The sequence below is a fragment of the Columba livia genome, chromosome 3 (assembly GCF_036013475.1).
Source record: "Columba livia isolate bColLiv1 breed racing homer chromosome 3, bColLiv1.pat.W.v2, whole genome shotgun sequence".
NCBI classification, from domain to species: domain Eukaryota; kingdom Metazoa; phylum Chordata; class Aves; order Columbiformes; family Columbidae; genus Columba; species Columba livia.
In genome coordinates this window covers 102,666,918-102,691,237 of record NC_088604.1, presented here as the reverse complement: position 1 = coordinate 102,691,237, position 24,320 = coordinate 102,666,918, and the positions used below count along the sequence as shown (strand labels likewise).

The window sequence follows — 24,320 nt, the reverse complement described above, 5'->3', positions numbered from 1 at the left end:
GTGGAATAGGTAGTCCCATTTCTGTCAAAATTACTTAAGAGGAAGAAGTTCCAAAGACAGTAGGTTCCATGACATCCTCTGCTTCTTTTAGAGGAGGGATGTTGAGGAATGAATTCTGATCTAAATGTTAAACTACAAGAAGTAGAAATGTATGTATATTTAACCATTTTATCTTTATTTAGCATGGCTGGAGGCTGTGTTGTACAGTGGCTTGCAAATGTTAAGATAGTCCATGCAGTTTTATATGAATTGGGTAAAGTGAAGGATGCCAGCCTAAGCCACTTGGCAGTGTATATTGTTTGTCAGATGCCCAAGATCATGCAGGAAAGAAGTGGCTGAGAAAGTACAGCACAGGTCACCCAACCCTGCATGTCAGTCATAAACCAGTCTTTAAATCAGTTGGTACAGTCTTTAATTACATCCTCCCCCCTGCCCCCAGTTTCTAATCCAAGGAGGAAAAAAAAAAAAGACAGTTTATTTGTGAAAAAGACCTTGGGGCACATCAAATTTTCTTAATACCATACAGAGTTTTACTCATGTTCTTAACTGAGTAATGCAGCCTTTGTAACTAGTGAGATCTTCCCTTCAGACCTCCCTCTCTGAGTTCTAGGGACATAATTTTCTGATGAAGTGTTTTTGTAGCCAGTTTATATACCACTTAGTATTTTGCTTAAATTACTCTTCTGTATCTGGAGAGGCACCCAATTTAGTCCATTATACTCTCACTCCTCCTGTTATGCCCATTAAAAAAATAGTTTCCACTGTTGTGGAGTACGTGCGTCTGACCAAGAGCTTGTGTGTCCTGCTACTTTCAAGTAAATGCCAGGCTACTTCTCCAGAAATTATCATTTTGGAAATGCAGTGGCACCTATGACAAGAAAGGCTGCTATAGATCCCAGTCAAAATGACTTGCTGGTTTTGATTTGTTCCAGTGTGGAGATTGTGGGCATTGTGGGTCGCTTTCATGGAAAGTGAGATACCCAAGTACAGTCTGAAGGTAAGAAGGAATGGCTTCCCAACAACTGAAAGGGGAAACTGGCTGCTTCCCCTTCCCTCTCATTACAGATTCCAATTTCATGATGTGACTGATGCAGCAGGACCTCACAAGAACATGCTTCAGTTACTGAAGAGCGCACTCTTCTGCCAGCTCTCAGCTTTTCTACTAGCAGTGCCTGCCTAGGGGAGGTGAGAAAATTGCCCCCTGGCCATCTCCTGTAGCACTGCCTGCACTGCTCTGATGAGACTCTGAATGTGTTGATTAGTAGGTGGTGTAACTTGTCTTAATATCACCTGCAGTAATTAAGGAGAAATGGGAGTGCTTTCTGCAGCATTTTGGTGCACACCATTAAGAGGATTTGCCTAGCATGACCCTTTGGGGAAGCAAACTGCAAGAGTGACAGTAGTGTAAAGCTCTGCCTCCCTCGGTGCGAGGCAGGTGAGTCAGTACCTGAGGGCAGGTTGTCAGCCGAGAGCACAGATGTTCTCGGTCACCGTGGCTGTCTGTTGCAATTATTGTGCCATTTCCACATCACCCAAGTGCAAACTACAAATTTGCCAGGATTGTAAAAGGAGACTGAAAATACTGTGTATTTTTCTGCGTACTCTTATGGCAGCAGGGCTGTGTTCGTGTGACATGGAAACAGCATGCACAGGAGAAGTTAAAAACTAGAATATAGATACTGCAGCATTCATAAACGGCCAAGATGTAAAAAGTCTTTTATAGCAGGAATCTTGAAAATAAGAGTGTTGATTGTTACCTTTCAGCACAGCGCATGGTAATAGCTTCTGCTAGATATTTTCCAAATGCAGCTGCTGGAATGAAATGCAGGAATATTCAGTGTCATGCTGATGGGAGCTGAATTTTACCTTCTGCCCTGGTAATTTTTAGGATGATTAGCAGGAGGTGTTGGGGGTGGGAGGAAATCTCTCAGCTTTTTTGTCTATTTTCTATTTTTATCACAATGTACAAAGAAGTCTTGAAAGGTGTTGGGGTTTTTATCCTTTTTTTACCCCATTTTCCTTTCCCTTCTAGACATTCAGGCCCTAGGAGTGTTTTAAACTGTGACTGTGTTATGGAAAACTTTTCTTCCCTCCCATGAAGATGCCTTGAAAATCGCTTGCCTTGGTGAAAGCTCTAGCATCAGGGTGGCACTGGGTGACCTCTGCTTTCAGCACAGGGAGGCCTGATGACAAGGTTTAAAAGCGGAGCAGTAAAAATCTTGCTGGTGATCGGTGTCTTCTGTCAGCTGTGCAAGTCTCCACTCTCAGTTGAGCATTAACACACAACCCTTGGAACAACGGGAGCTCAGCTGAAACACAGAAAAAGCGTTAGTGTTGTTAACAGATTTTTGTTTACCCGAGCCTGGAAGGTCTGGTCCATATCAGGCCTCTTGGGTGGCGGAGGTGTTTCATTGAAGGGGAACATTGTACAGGGTTTGGTGTTGTGCGGCTTTTGCCCTTGAACTGGCACAGAGTACTGTTTTGTTGCTTTTTGTTACTAGTTACTTTAGTGTTACTCCTGTGCTGTTTTGCGTCTGCCTGCTGTAGTGGCTTTATTTTGCGCTCTGCAGTATGGAAATCTCGCTGAAGCATCTTAGGCACTGTGGGGGCCAGGGGGAAAGACGGCTGCTCAAACAGCCTTTCAAAATGACCTGAAAAAGGGGGTGGAAATGCCTGCTAGGCTCTGTCCTCTTTTTTGTTTTTTTTTTTCCCCACATACATGGAAAGCCCTGGGGAAATTTCTAAAGGATTTTACTCAGTTTTTGTTCTCTTATAAACTCACTTTTTTTCCTCTTAAGTTCAAGGGCAGCACTTGGGGTTTAAATTGATTTATTTATTTTAGAAATTGTTTAATAACATGACCTACATCCTGTCCCTCAACCTCCTAGAGTGCCTAGTTATCTGATTTCATTAGCAAATTAAGAACACAAACTAAAAACTATATCCTGTCCCCCAATATATACATTTCTGTGTTTTGCAGAATCCTTAGTTTCACTTAGATGCTTTTAAAGACATGCAAACAAACAGGCATAGCTTCCATTTTGCATCATGCCATGGTGCTGTTGGCAATATGTTTAAAATGTAACGCTGACTTAGCCTTGCCGAAGATATACTGTTAATTTATTTTGAGCTTCAATTTGCATTTTCATGTGTTAAAAAAACCCTAAAACTCCTTTTTTTTTTTTTTTTGGTATGAGTAGCAGTAGGTACTATTGTGAAAGCCCCACACCCATAGAGAGTCTGGTCCATAAGCACTTAAGGTGCTTGTAGTTTACAGTATCTCCTTTCTTGACGCAGCTTTAAAATTTGCTGTGGTGCAGAGACCTAAAAGAGCCATGTAAGGAGCTCACCTCTGCCTCTTGCAGAAAGCTTTAAGCCGTGATGGTCGGGGGCTGCATTGGAGGGCAGGCCAAGGCAGGGCAGCTTGTTGGATCTCCCTGGTGGGAACAGGTGAGACCTTGACCTTCAGGCCTCGCTCTTGGGTGAGCGTCTCAGCCGTCCCTCCAGGAGTGACACAGAGCACGAGTTCAGGGCCAGGACTGGCTATGCTGGGGTTTTTATTTTTATCACTTACTCTCCCCGATGCCTCAACTTTGCTGCCGTTTTGCTTGGGCATGGGACAGCTGACAGGGAAAAGCAGAGATGAGGAAAGTTAAATACCTTTTAGCAAAAAAATATCATTTAATGAAGATGACATAACAGGGGAATTTTTAAAGACACTAAGCTAGCGGGGCTACTTTAGGGTGACCCTTCAGACCAAGTGTCAGCCGACCGTCCCCCCTCGCCCCGCCAGCATCCAGGACGGCCGCGGGCGGAGCGCACGGTTTCTGTCACGGGCGCTGTCCCCCTCCCCACCACAAGCGGATCGGGGCAGAACCAGCTTCCTGCTCGCCTCCACAGCCCTCCGGGAGCAAGGGGAAACCCGTCCCGTCCCGTCCCGTCCCGTCCGCCGGCGGCTCCTCCGGCCGCTGAGCGCCCGTTACCGAACGGCCGGCCGCCCGCCCTCCGCCCCGCGCACGCGCCCGCCCGCCGCGCGAGCCCCGTCCCCGCGCGCCAGCGCCGCCTCGCGCAAGGCCCCGTCTCCTCCCCCAGAATGCACCGCGCCAGGCAGCCTTTGAAAAAGCGGCGCGGCTCGTTCAAGATGGCGGAGCTCGATCAGCTGCCTGACGAGAGTGAGTAGCGACCCGTGCCCCCACCGCCGCCGTCCGCCCGACACCGCCGCCCCCTCGCCCCCGCCTCCTCCCCACGGCGGGGCACCGGCGCCGCGCCCCGCCGCCAGCCCGCCTCCCTCCCGCTAGCTGTGGGCGCTGTGCGGGGCCGGAGCCCGAGCCTCCTCCCTGGCAACCGGGCCGGCCCGGCCCCCCCCACCCCGCCGCCGTCGCCCCTTCTGGGCGAGGCCCCGGCCTGGGCGGTGGCGCAGGGAGGGCGGCGGGCAAGGAGCTCCCTCCCGAGGGTGCGACCCCCGTTGCCCTCGGGGTGTCGGGGCTGGGCCCCCCGCCCCACCCGGCCGAGGCGGCGGGGCTGGCCCGGCGTCACCTGTCGGGCGGGTGGGGTGCGGGGCGGGAACCGGCCGGGGAGGGGAGGCCGTGAGTGTGCGGGGCACGTCTGACAGCTTGCCCTGCCTGTGGCGTGCGGGCAGTGCGGGGCAGGGAGCGTCCTGCCCCGGGGAAGGGGCGAGTAGCCCGGTTTTCCTGTCCCTGCTGTCGTCCTGGCGGGGAGGGGGGCGCTTATGTGTTCATATCGTGTGTTGTGTACAGTGTGAGTACCTCTGAAGGACTGGGGGGGCTGGGGCGTGTACATTGCATCTAGGGGGCACTGAAAAATGCAGAGGGAAGAGCTCAAAGACCCTGTGTTGTGTGCCAGTAGATGAAAACTACTTGTGTAGGTAGACAGCATGAAAATACACGCTTGCGTACATACAGACCTATACATCTGCATAGACTTTGTGTGGATGTTGTTTTCGACACATAGGAGGATTAGATAAAGACTTAGATATAGATGAAAAAGATACACGTGTTGCTATGTATATGGATTCACGTATAAGGTGCTTGAGTGTTATAGAGGAGGAAATTATTCAATGTAAAAGGTGTCTACATGCTATCTTGGTATGTCTTCTTACAAACTGTAAATACATGCTATACTAAAACTAGGACATTTAGTAGTTTCAGTAAACGTGCACGCAACAGGGTAGACTTGTAGCTTTGGTGACACTGTTTTGTGCATCACTGTGCAAATTAATGAAGATACCAACTATTTCTATATTGGAAGATTCTCGGAGAGAGGTAACTCAGAGTTGAAATCTTCTGACTACTCTGTGTGGGTCTTTGTTACAACTCCACCAATTGTCAGGAGAAAAATTGATTAATATTCCTGCATGGCCAGTGTTGTCATATTAACTGAACAGATTTGTGAAGGATCGTCGTAAATTAAGGGTAGAACTGATGCTCTCAGTTTGATACAGCTCAGTCGTGTACAGTGTACCATGTTAGAGTCTGATTAATACAAGCCATGGAACAACTGAGACAACCATAATTAGTAATTAGCAGCATTTTATTGTTTATTGAATCAAATTTACCTCTTCACTAGGATGGATAGTGTTTAAGTTACTGTTCCTTCTTTTGCCATTTTCCATGGGAGGCACAATGTGTTTCAAGAAGTTAACATGAAGTACGAAAAATAATTGTTTTGTCTCTGCCACCTTTATATTGCCTACAGGGGCATCAGGAAGGTTTGACAGGTCTGTTGCCTCACCTGTAACAGACACTAGAACAGAGAGTGTGACTCAGTTTCCCTTAGGATTGTGCCGTACTGCAGGCCCTTACCAGCAGTGTCATTGTTATGGTGTCTGCTCGGCAGGTGAAGCAGATGCACAGTGTGTGTATTTGTGAAGGCAACAGGCTTCTGCTGTGCTGACCTTGTCCCTGAGGTTTGTATTTACCTAAGTTGGGTGCAAGTAGGGGATGTTTTGGCTTTCCATCAAATAGGGAGCTTTGTTTCCTGTAGTGTTGCTGAACTGCTGGAAATGTGAAAGTTTCTAAGGGTGTTTGCCTTGTGCTTCCATTCCTTTTCTTTCCGATTTTGGTGAATCAGATGTTTTCAAATTACACTGTAACTACTGCTTTTCATCATTCTTTCATTTCCAGTCCTATACTTAAAACCAAGATGTAGACCTAGTCCTGACTGATTTAACACTGACTTCATGCAGGTTTCAGTCTGAAACTTAATTTATAAGGTATAACAACAGTAAGCATTCAAAAATTCTTTTTGGAACCTTCCATAGTGGTGTAAAAATGAGTTTCTAAATAAGTTAGAGTAGTTCATGATTAAGACTTTCAGATTAATGTATCATTCCTGTGAATTTTCTCCTGTATAGCTTATAGTAAAATAGTAGACCAAAACTGAGTTTTCACATAAAAAAATTATAAGTAAACACAGTGTACTTGATGACAGGAAGAATGAATTTTTGCAGTGTGGTAATAACTATGCAGTTTCACTTTCCAACTGGAAATCTGATTAAGTGGAATTTGTCCCAGGGTATTATGATAGCATCTACTTGCCCTCTAGCAAGTTGTGTAAAGCAGCTGGGCAGAGAATATTCCTTAACCCAGGAGTGAGAGGAATGTAATGCATGTAGTTGTCTTGTAATATGTGCTTATTTTATCTGCTAAAGTTCCTATCATTCTGTCCTTCTCTGAAGCTGACATTCTGAAATGGACAAAAGAGTTCGACAACCTGAAAAATGAAGAAGATGGCAGTGCATGAGTTTACATGCATTTCTTGTAGCTGAGGCCTCTTGTTACTAGTGCTGCTAGGGAAAAGGGATATGGTAACCTGGGATGAAGCAGAGTGCTGTGAAGAAAGAACAATTCTGCGGCAAATACTCTTAACTGAAAAATTCCAGAATATGGAAGGTCTTGAATGCACAAGTACTTCCAATACAAATAATTTGATTTATATTTTGGAGACAAAATTTGTTTCTGGAGACTGTTGGGTTGGTGCCCAATGAGTGACTAATTTCAGTCAAGGTATTCCACCTCCTTATCTCCTGGTAGTTTTGCAGGGGAGGTAAATGGTGGACAGTTTTCCTGCTGCAAACCAGATGACTCTCTTGTCTCAGAAAAGGAAAACAGTTGATTGTATTGGAGTGTACATAATGCTGCCCTGTCTCTTGCTGCTAGTAATAGCAATTTTATTTGTGGTTTACTTGGTTATAAAGTGCACAGAATAAAGCTGAGGTGGGACTTTGATAAAGCACACAACACATGCAGATGTGACTAGAAGACTGTCCTAGTCCTGATAGAGGCAGAGCTCTGCTGGCAGAAGCACAGGCAAAGCTGCATCTTAGTGCGTTCTTTTGCACAAGCGAGTCTGAATGAGAAGGACGGCTCTGTAGAAGTGAGGTGAGATGCCATTTTTTTATTGAAGTGAAAGCATGCTTAGCTAACTAAATGATCATCAGCATGGGACCACCACCAAGACTAAACCTGTGAGCTGCTGTGGAGTGCAGTGTTCTGTGTTATGTGTAGGCAAACACCAAGTGGCAGCTGAGTCGCAGAAAGAAGCCAGACTGATGTCAAGTGTTAACCTTTTACAGTACAAGTACTGAAACAATAGTATATTACCACATATATGTTGGTAGACATTGCTGGATTTAGAGGCTTGTGTTTTAGGATGGGCAGAAGGGAAGAGGGGACAAGGATCTTTCTACATGGCCTTTTATTCCATGGATGGAGGCTGCACAGCCCAAGGGCAGCACTGCTCACAGAAATCATTGCCTTTACCCCCAGCACAACCTTATGCTGTGGTCCGCAGGCACCCTGTCCCTGCACAGCTCTGTTCCAACACTCCCCTAGGTGGCTGCAGGAGGGATGTGGCACACCTTGCTACTTTGAGCCTAACATTACTGTGCTCTGAGCATTTGAGGCAAAAAAGTCAGCAGAATTATATGAGATTACAGCATTTGTGAGAAGGCTCAAGGTTAGTTTTGTGGCTGTTAAATAGTACCCACAACTAATAATTTTGGGATCCTTTGTGCTGCATACATTTAAAATTGTATGTTACCATGGTATCAGTGCATTGTCCATCATGAGAACACAGTGTTTCAAAAAGAGGGCTTTGGTGTTGTCGTTATCATCTGTACAAGTCCTGTGAAAGTGTGCACATGGCTGAAAACATGACTTGTAGTTAAATTAAGATTGGGAAACGCACAAATGTCAGTTTATTAGTGGGTTCATAACATTTGGGAACTACAGATTCATGCTTGAAGCAGAAAGTTATTGTTTGTGTATTTATTTATTTATTTACCTCTTCAATAAGACAAAAGTTTTGGGGGAGCTTAAAAGCTGCCTGAAGCCTCTTTTTCCTCTGATGCGTACTCTTTACTTTCTAAGGTTTCCTAGATAAACTGTCCTTTTAGTTGCCAATCATTTGAGATGCTTCCTCTGCTGAAACAACTTGTGCGGTGCTTGTGTAGATGAATGATCTCTCGGAGGGTTAATGACTCAATCTATAATAAAGGCTCATATTTTTCCCTTCTACTCCATGATTTTCCTCTGTCACACCATTTTTAGTGCCGGCAATGTAATTTAATTACATTGGCTTCTGAGCTAGTCCTGCAACCAGTGTTGAAATAACTGCTCACCTGTGCAGAATTTAGACAAAATAGTGTAATGATCTGGAGAGAAAAGGTTTTACATTATGTAATTGCTTATCTGGGTCTTGGAATCTTCTCTAATGATTTAGATTTGCCCCTTTATGCCTGCATATTAGTAAAATCAGTATCTATGGAATGTCCCTTTAGTTATTTGTAACCTTTATTTTCAAAATTGTAATCGGCTGTTACAAATTAATTACAAGAAAGAAAAAGTCTGAAAACACTTTCACAAGTGTATTGTGCTTGTTGGTGTTCCTGTTTGAATTTTAAGATCAGCTGTTGAGAAGTTGTATTTAAACTGCTTTACTTCATGTTAGTATTGAAAATATACATCAGGGCATCCACAGCTGCCCCTGTTGAACTGCAGTCATATTCCACCTCTTTTGTTCAGTTATGATATTTTCAGGTGGGGGGAGGAAATCAATGCTTGTTTTTAAACTTACACCTGAATTTAATCTTTGAAAAGGAGAAAAGCTTTTACACTTTTTCCCCCATGCCTCCAAGCCTATTGCCACATTGGAAATACTTTTTTGGAGGGCAAACTATCAGAGTTCCTTTTGAAGTCTGTTCATACTGCTTTTGCAGAGTGCTTAGAGGACGTATTTTAGGTTCTTTTCATGGTAATCCTCTGTATGTGGTCCCTTGTGCTGGGGGAGCAGTTCCTGGGCACAGGGAGGGCGGTGGCTCAGGCAGTTGTCCATCTGCCCGGCCCATGCCCGCAGCCCCAGTCCTTATCATGACACACTCGGCAGACTCAAGATTATTTTAAGGTTGATTTTTTTATTTTTTAATTTAATTCTGTTTTACATGGACTTCCTGAAAATCACTTCTTGCAAATGTTATAAAACACATAAATACACTTATTCCTGACTCCTAGTTACTAATGAGCTTCCTGTTGTCATACTATTAAATGCATCATAAGCTAGAATACAGTTACTTTTAATGCACATCTGTAATGCATGTATTTTATGTGTTTGTTTTTAGGCCAGAAAAGGCCATTATAATTGTCTTACATTCTAAATTGAGCATGCTAGGATAGTTGTATTTGGAATTTCTGTGTATCGATTCCATGCTTCCTTTTTAGCTGTAGTTTTCCCTTTTAAAGTAGATGTAAACTTGGTTTAAAGACTTCGAATGATAGGGAGCCCAACATGCCTTTTCTTAGGATAGTTATGTAAAATCTGTTAAACTTTGCATTCATTGCTAACCTGAACTTATTCAATGTCATTTTCCAACAAATAGATCTAGTTACGCCTTTCCCTGTAAAAGAAGGCTGCAGAGCTATTTACTGTCTGAATTATATTCCTGTGTAGATAATTGTGATCAGTACAGATCTTGAGTTCCTTGGAAAGAACAAGATTGGAGTGTCTTGACTTTCTTGTAATAAGGCATGGTTTTGGATCTTCCAGCCTTTCTTCTAGCTCTGTTCTGAATCTTTTCCTAAGTTTTCAGACTTAGTCAAGTGTGAACACTGTGTTCAAGTAAATAATTTACTAACAACATAGGCAAAGGATACTAGGGCAAGACTAAGCCAATCGTACAGTTTGCACTGGAGTAGTATTGCCAGTGTAGGCTACTGAAAGCAGGATTTCCAATTCCTGAGCCACTGCTGTGGTGAGCTGGCTGTATTTCCTCCCTACGCTGAGGTTTGTTTACTCTCGATATTAAGGAAGTCATCTCCATGAACCTAGAGGAGCTGGAAGTACATTTTGGTTGTAATATCCAAAATGATGCATAGGCCTTGGTTCTTCCTTTCCACCCATTTAAGTGTTTGATGTCTAGAAATGAAATCTGTGTCATTGTCCTAATAGGTATTTACATTCAACCATGTGTTTATATTCTACTTTAATCTCTGTTTATAATTAAAATGCTGGTTAAAAAGACTGCCTATGATTATATATGTGTTATTCAGAACAGGAGTGTACAAAATTACTGGTATTTAATGTGAGTATGGAACATCATAAATCTAATAATTATTTTAACTAAAATTTTGGTAGTTTTAATAAACATAATCTATCCTGACTCACTTTGCAATTTTTATAGTTTCTGAAGTGCTTTTATCTGTATTAAACGTTGGTTGTTTTATTTTGGCACATAATTTATTAGAAGATCATCCTGGTTTCTAGTTTTGTGGTTCTGGTAGTACATGCAGTACTGCCAAACTAAATTGAAAAAGTAGGGAGATGTACCATATTCCTTGAAGCTGGGTGGTATTGCAGGTAGCTCCTAAAATCAATATAGTAGAACTTGAGAAGAAAACCCATGTATTACATTGTTGCCTTTAAGGTAAAATTAAGCTTATGGGCATTTCTGTTGTCATTTTGATATCCTACATGTATTCTAATTCTTTAATTCTTCAAGCTACAGAAGAGTTGGTGTTAATAATGTTCTACAACTTATTACATTTGTATAATTTAGTTTAACTTTGAACAGGAATTTCTTACTTGGACACTTCTATTCCTAATTAAAGATGCTCTTTTGCGGTTACATTATTTTAGTTGCAGGTTAGGTCAAAACAAATTGGTAGTCTTATTCTAGCATGCATCTGTTGAAGATTAACTATCTGGTGTGGAAAAGTTCTTGGCAACTGATACTGGTTTGGGGTGGTAATTTTACAAAGCTAGAAGGTAGTGCATTAACATTCTGCTGTCCATCACTTCTTGACCTGTTGTTTCTCATGCCAGTTATCTAATGCCCATCTCTGCTGACCCATTGTCAGTCTCACAGGTGAAGCACATGAGTTTGATGCTTAGCAAAGATCTCAGGCACTTCAGCTGTGAGATGGGCACCACCCCCCATATAAAGCTTGGCTGCCTCTTGCTGAGTTGTTTTGTTTCCATTGTTGACATTCTTACCCTCAACCAAACTGATTGAACTCGCTTTATATAAGCGAGATGGTCATAAAAAGAGGAAAATGCTTGTATGTTTGGCCTTACATATGAAGTACCTGAGGTCTTCTGGAATAGCTGTCCACTCTGAAAAGCCAACAACTCCATGTGACAGTCCTGACGATCCTGCTTCTGCCTTTCCACCCCCAATGACATGAACTTTCCCCATGTTTTTAAACTACTTGTACTTCTTAATCCCTGCACACATTTCCCACCACCCCTTATGTTAATTTGAGAGTGACACTAGTACTTCACTGTTCTTACTGTTGCTGCTCAGGACTGCATTCTTGGTTGATAGCAGGGTACCCATGTATTTATGCAAGCACAGTATACAGCATTCAATTATTATTATGAATTTTTTTTTTAAAAAGGCTTTTATCCTGTGATACCTTTTAGCATGCAGCTGAGTTACAAGAGCTGAATTCACTGTGAATCAGATCATCACAGAAGCATGTTCCTGTACCAGTCAGTGTTGGGTCTCTGACCCAACAAAGGTGATATGTCAGAAAATAAATGTGCAAGAATGGTATAGCCCAGGTTTATCACCGTGTTTTTGACAGACAATCCCATATGCGTTAGCTCGTATAGATTCAACGGGTTGGGAGATACTGGGGTGGAAGCCCACTAAACCACCAGTGAGTCAAAACTAGTTCCATTTCCTATCTTAAACATTTTTTTTTTTAGGTTTTTGAAAAGAATAGGAACTTTATTTCCTTTTTCTTTTTTTATTGAACTCTTTTTAACATGTGGCATAATAAGATGACAGCAAACAAAATAATATGATGAAAAAATAAGGAAGGTAAAGGTTTTTTTGCCATTGCTGCACCTATATTCTCTTCAACAGTCCACCTCAAGCCAGAATGCTCTGTTCCCCTGGAAAGTGGCAATAATTAATTTTTTTGGTTCTGATATTCTCTGGAATGCACCCTCTTAGAGGCGGGGATCTCTGGCACTGTGCAGTTAGTGGGGCCAGGACCTAGGTACAGGACAGCCACAAGAAAAGGAATTTCCAGACCTTTGGAGTCAAAAATGTTATTGGAACAGCAGGTTCCAAAGAGAAGCTGAAGGAGAGAGAGTGGGGAAATTGAAGGGGAGAAGAGGATGCAATGCAAGGAGTGGTTGCAACACTGGAACATAACTGGAAAGTTAAAGTTGATTTGAAAGAAAAGCATGAAAGTGTGGGGCATTCCTCACTGCTAATGTAGTTGTTTCAAATAGCTCATTCTTAGAGAGACATTTGAAAATTCCAGAGCATAAAGTTAGCAGTCTGGTCCAGTTTTGTCCTTCCTGGCCCAGAAGCACTGCAGCGGTCATACAGATGGAGTAGATGGGGAGCAATGAAATTTCAATGGATGTGTTACACAGTTTGAGCCGTTCAAGCAAACTAAGGATCCTTGTCTGCATTTATAATATCTGAATCTAGTGCCTTTCTGAATAAGGAGGTTCTTCCAGGAGGCAACTAAATGTCTATCTCCTACTTGTGAACCAAACTTAGAGAGCATAAAATACTGCTTTTGTGGAAATCTTTTGAATGGCAGAATTTTGAATTTATAAAAATAATTTTTTAAAAAAGAAGCATTCATTACAGTTTCCTTGCCAGTTGTATAATATATCTGCAACTACATCAAACAAACAGCTGCGTGGAAGTATGCATTTTGCATATAAAGCTTGTTCAGAATTTGCTGTGTTAAACAAAAGTGCTCAGCATCTGAAGCTGTTTTTAGATGTGAAACTAAAAGAAAAAACAAAACATGAATATGCTTTCAAGGTTTATTGGGTAATAAACATATAATGCCACAGAGGGTGCACTGGGTTCACTCATTCAGCTGTGAAATATTTAATATTAAATTACATTTTCTGCCTAAGAATTAATTAAGAATGAGTAGACTCTGCATAGGTTGTATGGTTTGAAATAACTTATGATCTATATGGACTTTTTGATATATTGCAGGTTCTTCAGCAAAAGCACTTGTGAGCTTGAAAGGTAAGAAATTAACGTGTTATTTACTTGTATCCAATCTGACTTTCAGGTATACTTAGTTTCTGGCTTCAAAAAGTTCAAGAAAATAACACTGAAGAAGGTTTTTGTTTGAAATATGATTGGTTTTATTGTGGATATTTGTTAGTTCTGTACACTAATAATCCTTGATGGTTGAAAGTACATATGTTGTGGTGTATTTAGACACTGCACTTCTAGGCAAAATTCCCGAAATGTGTTTTTTCTTCTTAAGTACTGCCTAGGCGTCAGGTTTGATGAGAAGATTGAGGTAATCTTTACTCTCTTGAGGATGAGATAGGAGAAGGATTCTTAGTGAGACCTGTACATGTGACAAAACTGACATTAGAAAGGAATTTTGTAATGTCATGTTTTCTGTCAGGAAGTTGTGGACTCAAAAATACGTTTCTTATATCTTTTTCTTTGAAATTTTCTTCATGAACGTTCTTACAAATTTCGAATAGGATCATAATATCATTTTAGTTGGAAAAGACCTTTGAGATCATTGAGTCCAACAATTAGCCTAACATTGTCAAGTCTACCTCTAAACCATGTCCCTAAGCACCACATCTATACATCTTTTACACACCTTCCAGGGAGGGTGACTCAACCACTTCCCTGGGCAGCCTGTTCCAATGCCTGACAACCCTTCAGATGAAGAAGTTTTTCCTGATATCTAATCTGAACCTCCACTAGTGCAACTTTAAGCCATTTCCTCTCGTCCTATTGCATGTTACTTGGGAGAAGAGCCCAACACCCTCCATGCTACAACCTCCTTTCAGGTAGTTGTAGAGAGCAATGTCTCCCCTCAGCCTCCTTTTCTCCAGGCTGAACAGCCCCAGTTCCCTCAGCCACTCCTCATCAGACTTGTGCTCCAGACCCCTCACCAGCTTCGTTGCCCTTCTCTGAACTCTCTCCAGCACCTCAATGTCTTTCCTGTAGTGAGGGGCCCAAAACTGAACACAGGGTTCAAGGTGGGGCCTCACCAGTGCTGAGTACTTCTCTAGTCCTGCTGGCCACACTAGTCCTGATACAAGCCAGGACATTGTTGGCCTTTTTGGGCACCTGGGCACACTGCTGGCTCGTGTTCAGCCGACTGTCAATTCACACCCCCAGATCCCTTTCTGCCAGGCAGCTTTCCAGCCACTCTTCTCTGAGCCTGAAGTGCTGCCTGGGGTTGTTGTGACCCAAGTGCAGGACCCGGCACTTGGCCTTGTTGAACCTCATACAACTGGCCTCAGCCCAACGATTCAGCCAGTCTAGATCCCTCTGTATGGCCTTCCTACCCTCCAGCAGACCAACACTCCCACTCAACTTGTGTCTTCTGCAAACTTACTAAGGATGCACTTAATCCCCCCCATCCAGGTCATTGGTAAAGAGATTAAACAGGACTGTCCCCAATACTGAGCCCTGGGGAACACCACTTGTGACCAGCCACCGACTGTATTTGACTCCATTAAACAACTCTCCAGGCCCGGCTATCCAGCTAGTTCTTGATCCGTCACAGAGTCACCCATCCAGGTGGGATACGGTGTCAAAGGCCTTACTGAAGTCTAAGTACACAACATCCACAGCCTTTCCCTTGATCCACTAAGTGGGTCACCTTGTCATAGAAGGAGATCAGGTTGGTCAAGTAGGACCTGCCTTTCATAAACCCATGCTGACTGGGTGTGATTTCCTGGTTGTTCTGTATGTGCCATGTGCTCCATAATCTTCCCCAGCACTGAGGTCAGACTGACAGGCCTGTAATTACCCGGATCCTCCTTTCAGCCATTCTTGTAGATAGGCGTCACATTTGCCAACTTCCAGTCAACTGGGACCTCCCCAGTTAGCCAGGACTGCTGATAGATAATACTGACAATCTGCCAAGAATAAAAGTTTCTTTTTATATTATAAGACTTTTGTTACACAAGGAAAGAGACATGGTCTGTTGCATATGTTGTAAGATAGGTTTGTTTCAATAAAATTTATTTGTTGGTGTGCACCCACTTAATAAGTTTTTGGAACCAGAAGAAGGCCAGGTCTTGTAGAGCTTTATCTTCTGTAAGTTTTAGTTACAGCCACAGTACAGCTGTCTAGATGTGTGTCAACCTGGCAGCAGAAGTAACTGGTTCCAGCAAAGTAGGTTTTAAGAAACCTGAATGTTGTCAGGAGTAAAAAATGTTTTGTTCATGTTTCTCCTTGTACTGAAAATCTGTTTCATTTTTTTTAAAATTAGCATTCAGAACAATTTAAATATATTTAGATCTAAAATCCATTTGTAGTTGAATCCAAATATGTTGCGAGTAACAAAAATGTATTAGTAGTTGATGATAACTACTATGCAAAAACTAGTATATGTTAAACATACATGTATGTATATTAATGACATTATTTTTTCACAACAGAGGGAAGTTTATCCAGTTCGTGGAATGAAAAGTATAATTCTCTGCAGAAAACACCCATTTGGAAGAGCAAGAATGCTGGTTCTGCAGTGGAAATGGTAAGAAGCAATAAAAAGACAACTTCAGGTTTGGTAAAACACCATAAAGTGAATCAAATTTAAGGATCAAAAAATTTGGCTATTTGTAGTTTCATATTTCTGAATGTTAAACTATGTCCTTCACAAGCAGTCTACACAGTTTGCATATGAGATGAAAACATATTTTATAAATGAACACTCAGACAAAGTAAATTGCTGACCTTGTTCAAGATAGCTCATGATAGTTTTCTGTCTTTTCTTGTAAAGCAAGCACGGTGTGAAATGTTTGTACTGTATCTACCACCTTGAACTTAGGAATTGCCATTTCTGATCAACCATTTGTTTTATCTCGTGAAATATCTCACTTCTAATTATGGGTGAGAACTGATGCATAAAAAAAAGGAAGGGAAAATGTCATAATGCACTTCCATCATTGTGTCTGTGGGGGTACAGATTTTAATAAAAATAAGGGAATGTTAGTGAAATGTCATGTAATATTCTGAGATTCTCATAGGAGAACTTATGCTAAGGAGCAGCCTTGGGGTGGGGGAATGAAAGGTAACAAGCCTGCAGCCTCCAATGGTGTGTGTGTAGTGTTTTGGTTGACCATTTCCTTCACTCTTTTTGAAATACACCATTGTTGTTTCTTTCCCCCTTGTATCGCATTTGAGCTTTCGACTATTCTCAACCTCCTCTACTTTACTGAATTATGTGAATTTGGTTTCATTTTGCCACTGTTTCAATTGCTAGGTAGATCTTTCTTGCATACTTGGGTGGTGTTGCCTTCTTCTACAGTAATTGTGACCAACTTGCCAACTATCACCTGTTTTTTATTCAAATTATTTTTTGTGAACTGTTTGTTTATTGGAAAGGAAACGTGTTTGAAAACTATTGCACTTGCCTGCTCTGCACATAATGAAAATATCTAAGCAGCATCCAGTAGTGCATTAAGCAATGTGACTAACATCTGTCATGTACCTTGTCCTGTGATCTCCCTGTAGAGAGAAACTTACACAGCGAAGGTATTTATTTTGGTAGGATTCACACAGGTATATATACATACCCGTTGCTATGTGTTTATGCTACAGAACATAAGGTCTACAAAACGCGGTTCCAGACAACGACCAGAGCTTTGTGCTGGCCCTTAGTTCCTGCAGGAGTTCATGTCACAGTGTTCAGCTCTTCTGCTGAACGCTCATCTTCTCACAGAAACAAGCCTTACTAGTAGCTTAGATCACATATGCTGAAGAACCAAAGTCACTCACTGGCCTTAACGTTTGTATGAAAACTTTGTCAATCTTTAGGTATGCTGGCTGTAGGTATTAAAAGTAAGGAGTCAAACTTTGAATGTAGCTGAATATTCTGTAGAAAGCTGGGAGAAAGATCAGAGGATACTCTGGTGTGTTAGCAATGGCCCATGTTGCTGGGATGTTATGTAGCGTTCTGTACTAGAGGTCTCTGAACGCTGGAATTTTTGCAGATAGGTTGTACTGCTGGTTGAAAAATCTTTCCAAAAGTGCCTGACTGACTTAGCTAACATGGATGATGCCTCTTTGCGGTGCTTGTTGTTTTACTCTTGTGTGAGGCACCGGCAGTCCAGACTGATGAAGCACCCTCATCGTTTTGGATAGTTCCTTGGAATAGAATTTGGCAGCTTCTGTTGAGGGTTGTAAAACAGTTCTCTTGATGTAGAGCATAGCCTTAGCATAAGATTGAAGGAACTCTTAAGTTTGGTCTAGATTGCTTTAGCATTTGTGTTTTGATTTTGGCATGTGCTTTTCATCTGGTATAGTGTCAGAAAATCAAGAACTGTATAGATATTTGGGAGAAAAATGTTGTTCTGGAACCAGCATCTCAAATGTCAAGACTGAAATATAGTTGCAAGTATTCAACAGGAACCCAGCTCTTCATCCTGTGGGCAGAATGCTGTAATTAAAAAGTCCTGGAGTTCTGCAGTGTAAGAGGTTTTCGTTGTTGGAACAGAGTTGTGAATTTGGTTTCTTGCTCGAAAGTCAGAATAGTTCTGCACTTTATTTCTAGGATGACGATTTGTCAAGGATGGCAGAGATGGTATAAAGGAACATAAAGACATTGTAATTGAAATTTAAGATTGTTCTTAAGGTTTAGTGAATTGGAAGATGTGAAGAAAAGAACTCAGTATATCTAGGTGAAGAGAGATAAATAACATCTATAACAATATTGATAAAATAATTACTATGTTAATATGATGTGGGCACTTAACATATAGTTCAGTGTGTGTCTCTTTCCTGGTTTGTAGCATCTACAAGGAATAGGTGTTTTCTTCTGTGTGCCGAATGTGCTGGGGTGTCTGGCACATACAGGGTGCTACTGTTACTTAAATACTCTTGTGTAGTTACATTTATAAAATAGATATAATTTAGAGTAAAAAAGGCACGTTTCCCTGGGAAAGCTCTGGCTGTTCTCATGGCATGGGACAGAGAGATGTTTTTTGCTACCACTAGTTAATTTAATAGAGATTATCTCTTTTCAAACAGATACTTCTGTCAGTCACAAACTTATTAAGTGTCTTTATTAAGTGTAAATACTTATTAGTGAAGTTTTATTTCACTTTATTGATTTATTTTGCTTCTGACTCCTATTAAGACCTTATCTTTGTTATCAGTATTCTTCACATTGCGGGTGTTATAGATTTCATACCCATATCAATTCATAGCACTTTCACCATCTGTACTGAAAGAAGTGAAATCTGCATTTGTTCTGCCTTTGTCACCTTTGTAAATAGTTTGAAGTACAGGAAACACTACAGGGTGCAGCCTTGGGGTTCTGCAACAGAGACACATTTCAGTTGTGGCTGGTTCGGGTGCTGGGCCACAAAGTCTTCATGGAAGGAAAAGCTGCTTGCCCTCAGCACCAACAGTCAGTCACAGGTTACTCTTTTGTCCTCATTAAAAGTGCAAGTTTTTTGTCATAGGCTGAAATGTTGAGAAATAACTAAATGGAAATACTTTTTCATGATACATATTTGCAATGTGGTTTCTTGTTTTCAGAAAGCCGCCTAATTCTCTTTGAGCTATAACTTTTTAGCACACAAGTAAATTTCAGTTAGCATAAGTTCTAAATTCTTCCCTTTTCTGGTATTTTCACATAACTTTTTTCAAGCTTTAGTTTCTTCAGACTTCAGCTTTTTAGCATTTTGCAGTGTAGGCATTTTCAAGGAGTTAAAAAAACAACCAGCAAATCCACAACACTTCATTAGACTCATAAGAAATCCTTGCAAAAAATTTGCATCCACCTGATGTTTTTACTGAGAACATACCGAAACAAATAGGCTGTTTGAATTAACTTTTTTTTGGACCCAAAACTCAGAACAAACTTTCTAACAGATATGCTTATAACCAAAGCAAGGACTATTTTAAGCTTAGATACACAAGTGTTTAGACACCTAACTCCTCTGGCAACAAGTGGCAGTTAGGTTCTAAATACTTCCGTGGAACTGGGCCAGCAGTATAGTAATGGGTTATAGTTAGCATTGGAAAGCCTGGAATTTTAAATCCCTTCCTTTCTTTTCTCAGCCCTTAGATCTGTAACTGCTAGGAGGCACTATTTATTGTATACTATGTGCCTTAAAACCAACAGGTGGCAACAGAAAAGGCATTCCATTTCTCTTGCTGTGAATTCTGTGCATGAACAGTGGAATCAGGTATTTTTTTTCTTGTAATTCATTCTTAATTTTGATACATGCAGCCCTTCAGAAATTCAAAACGGAGTCGACTCTTCTGTGAAGATGATGACAGACAAATAAACACAAGGTCTCCCAAAAGAAATCAGAAGGTTGCGATGGTTGCACAGGTACCTACATGTATGCAGATGTTTTTACCAAAAAGAGGAACAAGCCTTTCTGTGTTAGCTGAAAATTAGAATACATTTGCTTTTCAAGTTGCATTATCAGTTTATGCATATTCTTGTGAGGAAAGCTGTTGCTGGGAGTAAGCCACAATTCAAAACAGATTTATATTTTTCTTCCTTACAACTGGGTTCCTCAGTTTTTTTATGGGAGTACCCATTCTTTTTGATCCTGGATATAAGCATACAGACCTAGAAAGGATTCCAGACTAGCTGCCCATCTTGCCCCTGCAAACAGTTGTATCCTGTAGTCTGTATGAATTTATTCAACTTCAGTTGAAAACTGACTAGGTTTCTTGCACTGACTACATCATTTAGAAGTCTGCTACAGAACTGAGTGTATTCCAACAGTTAGGAATTTGCTCTAGATATGCAACCTAAATGTATTCATGGACATCTATACCGCCTTGATCCTGTAATGATTATGTCCTCCTGTTCAAACAACTTTTTTTTTTTCTATTCCTGTGCTTGACTGTCTACTCCTTGATATAGCATGAAAGAGCAGCTGTAATTTCTCGTAGCTTTTATTTGCTATGTTAGACAGGGCAATATCTCTTAGTCTCAAAGAACTGGCTCTTTAGTACCTTTGTCATCCAAATCGCTTCTCTGTACCGTCACCCTGTGAGCCTGAATTTGCCACTCTGAAGAAGTACTATTTGAATCCTGGTCTGTCTTGCTTTCTGAACTGTACTGTGTAGTGTTGAATGGGGAAGACATAGCAGTTGCCATTTTCCTGGGTCTGTTTTGTCAGAGATGAGGACCACGACATTTCTCTCTATTCGTTACCATGATTTCATAAGAGTAGAAAGGCCTGGATTATTAATGTTGTAAGTCCGGTTGGTTTGTACTTAAATGCCTGAATCAGGAGGTCCAGCAACTGCCAGCCAAATATTTGTGGGGGACTGCAGCTGCCACAGCTCACAGATCTTGCTGGACTGTGTCTCCTGGAGTTCCAGTGGGGAAGAAGTGAACTTGTAACTGGAAGGTAGTGGTAGTGCACAGGAGGAGCCAGGAAGGTGCCTGCCTTATGCTTTATCCTGTTATTGCTGCTGCTAAAGATCAAAATATGTTTGAGCGTTTGGGGAAGGATAACAACTGATTATGGCATGGGGACCCAGTTAACTAATATTTTCCAAAATCTGTTCTTTTGCAAGCAAGTTTTTCTTTCAGTCAGTTGAGAAAGCCATCCCTGCAACAAAATTATTGAATTATTTTTCCGTGGTCTTTTTAGACACAGGTCTCTGTATTATGCATGCAACCTAAGACAATGTCTTTTCTGCAGTTCATAAAATAGCTTTCAAATGTAGTTAAAACTTGATTGCTTATGTCCATGCCTAGTTAATCTTGCAGTTTTCTAAAAAGCAGACACTCTGCTCAAAGTTCTGGCTGTGTTACATTCCTGTGCTAGCTTCATCCTCGGTTTAACAAGTTAGCAGGAGTAGAAGCACTAGTGCAAGTGAGGCAGTCGGTGTCACTGGCATCTGAGCCACAACATCACGTATGCTCACCTGAGACGTTGCTCAGTGGTGCCTCAAACTTTTGAAGTCTGTGTGTACTTCAATGCCTTGCTATTGTTACCTATAATGTAGTTTTAGTGTTGAAAAACATTTCTGTTAGAAGACCTTTGTATAAAGATCGTTTGTTGTATCAATCCTGCTAAAATTTGCTATCTGTTGTGTTTGATTGCATTGCTGATATAACGCAATAAGGATTATTATAGATGTCCAACAAAAAAATTGTCATGAAACAGTATGTGCAATTAAAAAGTAACAATTATTAATGTACAAACTTTTATCAAGAAAATATATTTTAATTATTTGACCATTGAAGAATGTTAGACTGTTTAACTGTTTCCTCTGTTTTACTACATAGAAGTTTAATACAACAATGCCAACACCAGACAAGAAAGTATCACAGAAGATTGGTTTACGGCTTCGTAACCTGCTCAAACTTCCCAAAGCTCACAAGTGGTGCATATACGAATGGTTCTATTCAAATATAGATAAGTATGTTTGTTTTATATAATTATCTCTTATTAGTATAGAAACAAGTAGTTTTCTGAAATTGAGCTGCAAATTTCCATATATTGGTTAGATACTCCAGAGGTTATTCTTAAATTATTAGTTATTGTAAATTTGTTACTTGTGTTTTTGTGTTTTATGAGTAGCCTACTTGGGTAGTTTTCCATGGAAATCCTTCCTTCATGGAAATAATTTTCTTTTTAACACTTCCGTCTCTACCAGATACGAGACTTTATTCATAATGTTTTTAGCATCTTAAGCATGAAGTTATCAGAACGCTTACACTTTTTTTAACCCTTCGATCAGTGTTACACAGGGAGGCAGGGAAGGGGACTGCTTCATCATAAAGTGCTGCTTCCCTAAAAGGTGTAAATGTTGATTTTGGGTATTTCTTCCCCATCACTCTGTTCTTATTGTGATCACTAACAGAGCTCCGGGTTGTGACTATTTAGCTGTTGTCTAGATATCAGAGTACTTCTTGAGCCTCCTAGACTGTTTCTGCAATTTGTGCCTCAGTGTCTTTGGCATTTGTTTTCTTAACACCACTAGCAAGGTTGTGTGAATTCTTTAAAAGAACGATTTTAATTTAGTCTCTAATAATGAAAAACTAGAAATTCTGAAAAGTAAAAATCAGTATTGATGAATGGAATCTTAAAATCTACACTGACTAATATATGAAACACTAGTATTTAATATTCTAAAGAATGGCTTCACAGTTAACAACATTCTTTTCCAGAATTTATTCATAACAGAATAATTACTGGTTTTCCTTCCTATTTTAATCACGATTGCTGTGGCTGTTTTTCTTAACTGAGACGGCAGTCATAGTAACAGAAAAACATTTCAGGATATATTCACCACAAGTAGAAAAACGACATGTGCATTTTCAATAGTTTTAATTTCATCATCTGTAGGATTTAATTCCTTTGAAAGTAGTCTTTACATGCCTTCCTCCTCTTATTTGGAGAGAAAATAAACCCAAACAAAACACCACACCAAACAAAAACCCTACTTATTCCTAGTAGTAACTTTAATACGTGACATTTATAATTTTGATATTTACAACAGTCAAAGAGCTTTTAGTTTATTCTCAAATAATTGTCTGTGGAACTTTAAGTCTATCAGGAGACTAGAGTTTGAGTTTAGTAGGTAATTCCGAAAACCTCTTTGATAGTTATCCATGTATACTAGTAAGACTAGAAATATATAACCATATTAAGATATTATAACATAGTTTGCTGAGAAACTACATATCTTTGGAAGAAAAACTTTATGTTGTTTTGAGTGATATGATCTAGACTCAATGAGAAGCTTAAAGTTTAATGCATAGACCCAACTGTCAACTGGCAAAATATGGCTCTCTGTACAAATCTCAAAATATTTTAATTGAATTATCTCATTTGAAATTGAAATCATCAATTTAAATGCCATGTCTACCATAAGTGTTTGAAATGTTTTAATCTCTACAACTGTCATCTGTGGTTATTAGATTATTGAAGCTGTTTCAGTTGGATTCTTGCTATGCTGCTGCAGAGAACTGTTTTCTGTAAAAATCCCACTGACTTCCGACATGCAGAGACTTCTGAAGAGCTACTTACTACTACAGTGATCATAGACCCTCAGAACCAGATGCAGCTGTAGTTTGCTTACACCATTTCCAAGAGCTTTTAGTCTGGTGGATGTTGTAGATTTATGCTTTGCCTGCTTAGGGACACGTCATAGTAAAAACAGTCAAATACAGATTCTGTTTCTCAAAAAAAACCAAAACCCACAGTTGCTCTTTACGCAGATATCTTACATTAGCAACAATAAAACTGGATAATACAAAACTCTCCTATACACTTCCTTGTCTGTTTCCTGAGCCTCATTGATCCCCCTTTGTGGTTTCCTTTTCACTTCATGCCACAGCTGCAGATCCTTCTGCTGCAAAAATAGTCTCTTCCATTCTTGCCTGAGTCTCCTTATCTCCATGCACCTCTCCTCTCTCCCGCCACCTCATGCTCGCTTGAAAGCGGTGTTGCTTCCAAGATCCTCTTTGTTTTGTGCTTGGGGATATTCCCCTCAAAACCCCAGTGCCCTGCAGAGAGTGGAGAAAAGTGGCTTCATCTAGGATGCAGTTATTCTTTTGTTCTCACCAGGTGAGATCTATTTCAGTTGCACTTAGTCTTTAATGATTAACCTGCCATTAGATGGTCATATCCATTGCTGCTCCCTTGTCTCTTCAGCCCAAGAAGGATATGGTACTACAAGAAAAAGGCACTCATAAAACATAGAGATACAGACAGGTCATAGCATCAAAGAGAAATTCATAAGTTGTGTAGGTGGGTTCTCTGAACTGTCACTTCTGTTATACTGATCCTCTGCTTCACCATGAAGTCATGGTATGCCATAATAAAAGTCTCACCTGTATAGCTGT

General features: G+C 40.8%; 1 protein-coding gene and 1 long non-coding RNA gene across 8 annotated transcripts in view; one reads left to right on the top strand and one right to left on the bottom strand.

Annotated features, from left to right (window-relative positions):
• Positions 1-154: 154 nt before the first annotated feature.
• On the bottom strand, positions 155-4,082 carry LOC110362517 (uncharacterized). Of its 2 annotated transcripts, none has more exons than XR_010471652.1 (3): positions 3,984-4,082; positions 3,351-3,623; positions 155-2,309 (listed from the first exon to the last, which is right to left on the bottom strand). It is a non-coding gene; the product is annotated as an uncharacterized LOC110362517 (long non-coding RNA). The 2 variants fall into 2 exon arrangements; XR_010471653.1 differs by lacking the exon at positions 3,984-4,082 and having other exon boundaries at positions 173-1,812; positions 2,122-2,309; positions 3,351-3,962.
• Positions 4,060-24,320, top strand: part of LIN9 (lin-9 DREAM MuvB core complex component) — a 39,949-nt gene continuing 19,688 nt past the window's right edge. Inside the window, exons 1-6 of one of the 6 annotated variants that reach the window (XM_065058617.1) lie at positions 4,096-4,172; positions 13,493-13,525; positions 14,903-15,058; positions 15,925-16,019; positions 19,725-19,829; positions 21,756-21,889. In XM_065058617.1, coding sequence (XP_064914689.1) covers positions 16,017-16,019; positions 19,725-19,829; positions 21,756-21,889 — 242 coding nt within the window. In that variant the 5' untranslated portion in view covers positions 4,096-4,172; positions 13,493-13,525; positions 14,903-15,058; positions 15,925-16,016. Of the gene's footprint in view, positions 4,173-4,638; positions 4,759-4,821; positions 5,927-13,492; positions 13,526-14,902; positions 15,059-15,924; positions 16,020-19,724; positions 19,830-21,755; positions 21,890-24,320 lie in introns of those variants that run through there. The other 5 variants (XM_065058614.1, XM_065058619.1, XM_065058618.1 and 2 more) reach the window with 5 other exon arrangements.